The following is an 8805-nucleotide window of genomic DNA, read 5'->3' as shown; positions in this document are numbered from 1 at the left end:
CTTGCTCTTGAATTTAGTCCTCTTGATTCTTAAGAGTCTTTGATTGAGTCCAAGCTATTATTTCACCTTTCTAAAAAGGTAGCTTTCTGCATAGCTGTTATCTTTGTTAGGTAGATGGGAGAAACTCATGGCTGCTTCTTCTTATGTGGTAGGTTAAGCTATTCCTTCAGATCTGTCTGAAGTTTTCTCTTGAAAGTAGTTCCTTAGCTCCATTTACACCAATACATTAAGCTACTAGGGATTTCCCCCTTATGTGTCACATATCAATAGCCAGAGCTTTCTACTTGTGCTGTTAAAACTTGCACTGTGTCCACAGTATCAGACTGATCCTGAGCTCAAGAGATCTGAGGACATAGCTACTTATACACAAAAATTGTTTTGTGGATTGCTGATGGCTTGCAGTTAACTGCAGTGTGAATATTTATGTAAAGATAGAAAATATGAAGATTAAAATTAAAAAAAAAAAAGGTCAGTAAGCAGAATTGTCAGAGATGTACAGTTGACATGTATTCACTAGCCCATCTTGTTCTCCTGGTTCTCCAGACACCGTGAAGATTGCTGGAGTTCTGTGATTGGCAAGGCGGGGAGCAACAGAAATAGTAAAGAATGTTATCTCTGTTTTACTGTATGAACATACATGTGGAGTCAAAAACTTTGACACATGAGAGTAGAAAATATAGCAGCATGCTCTCTGCTGATTCAAAACTGAAATTTTTGTAAGAGGGACACATAACCAACATGTCTTGAAGAATTCTGACAAATTATCTGGCATGGATATCAGCGGGGTTAAATGTCACGTGATGTTTGTAATAGTACCAGACTGATTTTTTTTTTTCCTAGAAGAAGCTTTTTTTTGTGTTTCTAAAGATATAGTAGTAAGACATAAGTATGTAAGAGCTTTTTCTGTTTCCACAAAAGAAAGAGTACAGTACTCCTGTGCAGCTTTTTTTCTGTTTGTTTGTTTTAGATTGTTTAAGTGTATTTAAAGGAAAGCATGAGCTACGGGATCATTTAAGAACCCACACACAAGAAAGAGTTGTAGCATGTCTTACTTGTGGAGGAATGTTCTCCAATAACACAAAGTTTTTTGATTATGCAAAGAGTCAAGTTTCAGAAGATAGTAAGTTGGTATGCTCTTATTTCTGTTTATATTCCTAAGAGATTTCGATTTAAGGTGCTTTGTGATAATGTGCATGTGTAATTTAATAAACATTTATATTTTTCATATAAGTCAATTGCAGGACAGCAGGGTTTACTCCAGGTAGGCAATTATTTTCCTAAAGCATAGAAGTTCTCTTGACTTTGCATGTCTGATGAATTAGGGTAATGAAAGTGAGCAACAGAACACCCTTAGATCTGTGTTTCAGCAGAAAAGCTATTAACTTGCCAGCTGTGGCATCGCGCTGCCTCTCTTCCCTTGCTGCCCATGGCACAGCGTGACATTCCACTGACACTGGGAAACTGCCCGTGAATGGGAAAGACTTTTGACTATTGAAGAGAGAACCTCCACAAGAGCCAGGCTTGGATTACAAAATCCCTGCAAGTAATCCCAATGATCATTTAACTACTGTCAGGTCAAAAGGCAATTTTCTTCTCTTCAGCTTTGCTTTTCCAGTAAGTATTTCCTTCACCAGAACACTCCCTACCTCAACCAGCTGTGTTTTAGTTGGCATGCTTTCCTGCATGCTAGAGAGGAAAGGAGAAGTGGTTGGTTTTTTCCTGGTTTTAAGTGCTTGGAATATGTTTAGGAATTGTGGATGTTTTGGTGATGCAAAGTAGGTGCATTGTAGCTAATTGAGAGGAGGGCTCAAATTTTAAACTGTTAGTGTTTTGAACAGATTGTTATCCTTTTAGGGGAAAATTAGGTTACTGATAAACAATCCTTTTCATTAAGCCTAACTAAATTTTCTTCTGAAGAATATTGGTAATGAAAAAGGATATTGAAACTGTCTTAATGCTGTGTTTGTTTATTCATTAAACTGGCAGCCATAGGTTATTAATTAATAAGTCTTTCACAAGTTATTTGTATTGCCACTAAATAACTTCTATTTAAACTCAGAACAAATATTTCTGGATATAAAGCTACTGGAGAGTGTCCAGAGGAGGGCCACAATATTGCTGAAGGGCTTAGAGGGGAAGCCATTATGAGGAGAAGCTGAAGTCGCTTGGTTTGTTCAGCCTGGAGAAGAGAAGACTGAGAGGAGATCTCATCACAGTCTGTAACTTCCTCACAAGGGGAAGAGGAGGGGTGGGTCCTGATCTCTTCTCTCTGGTGACCAATGACAGGACCAGGGGAAATGTCAGGAAGATGTGTCAGGGCAAGTTTAGGTTGGACATTAGGAAAAGGTTCTTCACCCAGAGGGTGGTGGAGCACTGGAACAGGCTTCCCAGGGAGGTGGTCATGGCATCAAGCTTGACAGTATTCCAGAAGCATTTGGACAACACCCTCAGACACATGGTCTGAATCTTGGGATTGTCCTATGCTAGGGCAAGAGTTGGACTGGATGATGATTGTGGGTCCCTTCCAACTCACAACATTCTATGATTCTATGATTTGTTTGTCAGAACTGTCAGAAACATTTTGTCAATGAAAGGTTGCTACAAGTTCACATGAGGGGACACGGTAAGTCAGAGCTTTTCAAAATAAAATGTGCTTTTCTCAAGGTCACCTTGTACAGAACAGTATTGATAAACTACAGAGTTATTATAAGTATCATTATATTGGCTAAGAAAATTAATATACGGAACTAGGGCAACTGTGTTACAAATACTGGAAAGTAGGAACTTCATTGACAGTCCCTCTGAAGCACGGCAATTCCCTTCTTCGTGCCTTCTGATCAAAAAGCTTAAGGCGGTTGTCTGTTTTGCAGTAGCTCCCATGCAGATGTTTATTCCTCCCTTGCATCTCTGTTTACTTGCTTTCATGACAAGGGGCAGGGTTAAAGCCGAAGCTATGTTTGAGTTTGGGGTGCAGCTCTGCTCACCTTGCAGTGCATAATCGGCTGCACTCAAATAGTGTAGTCCTTCGTTGACCTAACCACAATCTCCCTGAGGTCCCCAAATTATTCTCACAAGTTATACTACAACAGCTATGACTTGCTGGGAAAGAATCCTACAGCATCTCAGCACAAGGAAACACATGTGATATTGCTGTTGGACATACAGGAAATGCAGAAGCCGAGAGGCGGGTGGGTCCTTGCTTTGGGAATAGGAATATTTGAACCATGTGGCCAAACCTGAGCACCGCTCACTTAGGTTGTATGAACATACAAGTAGCTTTGTGTAGACTTGCTCAGTCAGGGTAGATTCTACTTTCTAGTTGCATTCTAAGGGAAACATGGTTTTTCACTGTCTGCAAGTCAACACATTGATGCTTAACAACTATGCATTTGATTTGGTGCTTACTGTGAGCTACCAGGACTGAGGATGTTCATATTGAAAAGGTTTTATAGCTGACATGCATCTGACTAAAATATCTTAATTTTTATATTAAATAATGGAGAATTTTTTTTTTTTTTTTTTTTGTTTACTAGATCAATTTTATTCCTTTGTTGCACGGTGATTTTGGATAGAAATTAGAAATAAATACAAATTGGTATTTTTTGTTTGTTTTTATTAGCTAAGGAAGCAGTTTAAATATGCTGTTGTATTTTGGTTTTTTTTTTTAATTGAAGCATAACACACATTCAGATAGATTTGATATAGTAAATAACACACATGGCTAACTGAACTATTTGTTTCTGGTCACTCAGGCTGCACTTAAACCTTTGTGAGTTGTTCAATGTGCCTGGCTGTCCTTGTCCCCTGATAATTCAGACTGTGTTCTTTTTGCACAGCCAGGGAAAATGACAAGGTGGCTGGACCTAGGAACAAGGATGATGTGAACCTGTGCCGTGTCCCAGTATGCCACAGCGAACCAGCTGTAATGTGAACTTGGCTGAGGGAGCTGGGAGGCATTCTTTTCCTGGGTCCAGCTGTTTAGGTACAACCTAAATCCCTTCAGATACTAGAGCCAGTTACTTCCCTGGTTCATGATTCAGCTTTCTTTAAAAATTCTGGCAGCATACGTCTGCATGTTAGTGCAGACTGCCAGTGCAAACATGATTTTCAGATTCTTACCGCAGCATATTTCATAATAGCTTGCTGATATAGATAAATATTGAAATTTTCCTTTACAGTGCTCGCTGACCTATAAGAAATTATTCTGAAATAAGCTGTGATGTGAATGCAAATGCTGTAGGTATACTGAAATCACTCCCTACGTGGACTTACTTACATGTCAGACAACTAAATGAACTGTTGGATACTCCAATTTCAAGAGACTGCTGAACTTCAGTGATGCAGTTTTGCAGATTAAGTTATTCCAGACTAGTTTTCCACATGAAGCAATTTATTTTAGCGAGGGGAAAAAAAATTTCCTTGTTTAAGAGAAACTATGAGGAAAAGTGTCTATGCAGGGAGTGATTCCAGAATAGTTGCATTACATTATTTTTACTTCCTTTTTTTTGAGAAAACATGAGTGCTTCAACTGCATGTTTTTCTTTGGCCATCTGTAAAGCACTGGGCTGATAATGCATTGTTTCAAAGTCCTAAATGTAACAGATTTTGACTAAATCCAAAACTTCTTTATTAGACTCTTCCTAGTGCATTAATCAGGTTGCTGATTCGCATGCAGCAAAGCAAGCATTCGTTCAGCTTAAGATGTTACAGTCCTGCCTGCCAACCTGCCAGAGGTTCTCCCCAGTTCCAGAGCTGCCGGAGCAAACCTGTGTCTCAGCCATTGCAGTCTGGAGTCTGGCAGCTTAGCAAGCACCTCGCATTATTATGCCCTAAGCAAATATATCCAAATGTGAAATGGGGAGGCGGAGGACAAACACATATTCTTTCTGCCACTTTTATAAGAGTGGTAATACTTTAAACACTAAAAGTAGATTTGCCAGTGCATGTCTGTCAGAAGGCCTCCAGACAACCTCCACCTTTTAGAAATCCTCCCAAAGTGCCAAGGGGAAGATGATAATCATCCTTTTTGTTAGATCCTCAAGAGTGAAACATGATCCTCTGCATCTTTTTCCCTTACCACCTATTTTTGAAAGTAGCTTGAAACACTGTAAGATTGACCATTATTTCATTGCTCTCTTTATTGTATCTGCATTCTACTTTTATCTTTTTTTCCTCTGTATATTTTATTCCCATATGTATTATAATCTGTTACTTTTTGTATGATATTTTAACACTTTTTTTTGGTGATATGTCATAGCAGACAGTGTCCTGGTGAAGTTGTGATACAGAACTGAAGTCTCGTTCTTTCTCCTGTCTTTTCTAGTTAATCCTGTTACATGTGCCCTTTGTGATACAGTATGCACAAGTGTCTCCTCACTGAAAGCACACATCAGATTCCATGTCCTTTCCATTGTCACCTCTGTGACAGTGGGTAAGAAAATTAGAGGCTCGTAGCTATGTGAGCAGAACTGTAGAACCAAGTTAGTGTTTTACATAGGAGTTAGTAAAGAAAGAAAAGTTTTCAACTACAAAAATAATCAACTGTTCAATGAAGAAATCTAATAGGTTTTCATCTGCTGTTCATTTGCCTTCAGCTGCTGAGAAACTGTAGTTCATACACTTGTGCAAGTAGGACTAATGTGTTTAAAAAGTGAATTTTATTGGCAATACTATATAGTACAAAATGGTCATCACAACAAGTTGAGCTCTTTATCAGTAGTGCCTTAAACTGTGGGTTTTGCCTTCTAAAAGATTGCTGGCTATTTGTCTTCTCCTTTGAGTGATTTTTCTGCCACAGGCTTATTATACCTTCTGCTGTCTTGCACTCTCATTTTTCTGGGGTGGTTTCTTTTCTGGTTGCACCACATGATGCCACACAGCAGTGAATTTAAATAAATAAATAAATAAATAAATAAATAAATAAATAAATAAATAAAGTGGCATTCTGATGTGATAGACCAAATTGCATATATAAGCATTAGTAAATTATGTTAAACTTTGCCAGAGAAGATGAGAGGTCTAGCTTTTGTATGCTGGAAGTGGGACAAAGTGAACAAATATTTAAGTACTTTTGTGTTCACACTGTGGGTGGACAAAAGGAAATAATCTGAATTTCTAGACCAGAGAAGATCAAATGACTATAATGGACAAGAATTTTCTCTCTGTGAACAGAAAGAGAGGGTGATGGCTTGCAACACGGTTGTGGAAGAATTACCTATATTTGGGCATGGTGTGGATGTGTGGGAAGAAAGAGGGAATGGAAAATGAAATCCAGAACACATCAAAGAGATGTCTGCACTATCCCTTTTTCACAGGTGGAAAAACTGAGGTAGAGAAGCGATTTACACGTATTCCGCTTTCACTTGTCATTTTCAGAGCCAAAAATTACTACCTCCCAGTCCTAAACATTAACCACAAGACTACTCGTCTGTACTATTATATCTGTTGTTTGTTTTACCTTGTTTTCAGTTTTAAGAACGCGTATGATCTGCATAAACATGTTGAAACACACAGTGATTCAGATGCCTACAGCTGTGATGTTGAAGGATGTGGTTTTACTTCACGGACTTTACGAACTTTGAGACAGCATTACGAGAAAGTTCATGTGGTGAGTGTATTAAAATAAAATATATTGCTATAAATGACACCAAAGTTTCAAATTGGTGTGCATTTAGTTTTTTGTGAATTAATGAAAGGTTTCATTTTTGCATCAAATCAAGTATTTATTTGCACACATTTCTAGGACTCTTGCAAGTATTATGCAAATACCTGAATCATCCTTACGTATAGATTTTGTGTGCTTACCTCAGGTGCATGCAGTTGCATAGTAACAGTCTTGAACTCTGGCCAACCCTCCTACCTCCTTTTTTTTTTAAAAAAAAAAAAAAAAAGAACATGCCAATCCTGATCTCAACAGCAAAATATTTCAGAGATTAAAATCCAATGTCACCTTTCTCCTCCTGTTGCTACTCCATCCTTAGAACTACTATGTTACCTGAAAATAGAGAAACTATAAAGTGTGTAAAGCTTTTAAATCACTTTTAATTGGGTGAGTCTGGCCACAACATTAAAGTACAGTTTTGGCTGCTATAGTTTATGCACGCTTGTTACCTGTTTCTTCAGCTTTCTGAGTTAGGATCACTGCTGTGTTGTAAAATGAATATATGGTAGTGGAAACTATGTGTCACAACTGCTGTTGGAGATATCTGCAGTATTGATGGCCAAGGCAGCAAAACCCACAAATTTCAAACATTTTTAGGAAGTTCACTTTGAAAAGGTTTTCAGCTAGTTAAGCGTGTTTTTCCCCTTTTCAGTAAAGGATTATTTTTCATCATATATACAAGCAAGCTTTTAATGACTCTAGCAGTCTTCCTTTCCAAAAGTAAGTGCATTCTGAAATACAAATGCCACATCTGTCAGAAATGTTTCTCCTGGAGTTATACATTGACCCTACATCTTCGAAAAGCTCATAAACTCAGCAGTTATTCTCGTTTCGGGTATGTTAACAGTTGATTCTTGCTCAGATCGTATTTTTTTAATGTTTTGTTTAAGAGATCCAGATATTTAATTAAATGCTATCTTAAGTTTTGTTCAGTTTTAAACATTTCGAGTGTGAAACAATTTTCTACTTAGGTTTCACTAACATGACGGAAAACCTAGTGTAAAGATGGTTAAACCACGGGAGATAAAAAAAGGTCTTTTTGCTTCTATAACTTTTAACACTGTGAAATTCTTGTAACCTAGATTGTTGAAAGAAATTTTTTGAGCCTGCAAGTTGTATCCATCAAAGAAAGTACATAAATATATAAACAGCTTCTGTAGTATAAACAAGTCATACTCTCAATTTTGGGTCAAGAACATCCAGCAAATAAAATATAATTATGAATAGGTGTCTCTTATTTCCTCCTACATGATACATATTTGATAAAAACTACTTATTGCAGGTGTTCTTTCACACAGAGTATCTTTGTTTGAGTGCCACCTAATAAACAGCAATCTGATCTTTTAATTGTTGGTGTTCCCAGTTTTGGCAATCTAATTAATGTTGTTTGTATTTTCTTCTGTAAATCCAATGTTTGTAACCTGTATTTTCAGTATTTTCAATTTTATTCCCTTAGATATGAAAAAGATTATGAAGGTCATGAGTTTGAATTTAGCAGTATATAATGCTGTCATGGATTTAGGACAGGCTCTTAATAACAAGATGGTAACAAATAAGTCTTCAAGTCAAAATAGTTTTGGAAGAAAGAAAAGGAGGGGACTCTTGCAAAAGAGACACTTCAACAGCAGAAGTACTTTTCACACAGCTTCAGCTGTGGTCACAAGTTACTGGAGAAAATGTTCTGGTAGAAATAGAGACTTATATGCCAGAGCCTGTGTATTCTGAACTTTAAACTGCTGTACAGCTGTTTGAAAACTATTGTACTTTTGCTGAAGTTGATGAAGCAAAACCAATGAATATGAAGGAAAAGCTAGTAGACTGGAACGGGGCTTGGGAATTCAGAGAGCTTTCCAGAAAAACAGCATTTTCATGGATTTTGACTGTGAAAAGTTTACTCTTCAGAGGAGGTTTATTTTTTTTTTAAACAAAATATATTTTCAAGTCTTCACTTTTATCCTTGTTGAATCTTGTATGTAATCCTGTGTTTTCTCAGCTTTCATGTTAATTTATTCTCATGTGCTCAGAGAATATTGTGTCCAGTTCTGGGCCCCTCAGATCAAGAAGGACAGGGAACTGCTTGAGAGAGTCCAGCACAGAGCCACCAAGATGATTAAGGGAGTGGAGCATCTCCCTTATGAGGAAAG

The 8805-nt window shown here is 37.5% G+C and overlaps 1 protein-coding gene across 1 annotated transcript in view; it reads left to right on the top strand.

Annotated features, from left to right (window-relative positions):
• Positions 1-8543, top strand: part of LOC114818400 (histone H4 transcription factor-like) — a gene marked incomplete at its 3' end in the record, with an annotated part of 16572 nt that extends 8029 nt beyond the window's left edge. Inside the window, 10 exon segments of the mRNA XM_029084056.1 lie at positions 968-1127; positions 2553-2623; positions 5324-5398; positions 5401-5431; positions 6469-6613; positions 7387-7496; positions 8118-8141; positions 8143-8245; positions 8247-8475; positions 8478-8543. Coding sequence (XP_028939889.1) covers positions 968-1127; positions 2553-2623; positions 5324-5398; positions 5401-5431; positions 6469-6613; positions 7387-7496; positions 8118-8141; positions 8143-8245; positions 8247-8475; positions 8478-8543 — 1014 coding nt within the window.
• Between the last annotated feature and the right edge of the window lie 262 nt (positions 8544-8805).

This window comes from Antrostomus carolinensis, unplaced genomic scaffold, assembly GCF_000700745.2.
Source record: "Antrostomus carolinensis isolate BGI_N321 unplaced genomic scaffold, ASM70074v2 scaffold26243, whole genome shotgun sequence".
In the NCBI taxonomy this organism is placed as follows: Eukaryota; Metazoa; Chordata; class Aves; order Caprimulgiformes; family Caprimulgidae; genus Antrostomus; species Antrostomus carolinensis.
The sequence above is the reverse complement of the archived record's forward strand: the minus strand, read 5'-3'. Positions and strand labels throughout refer to the sequence as shown.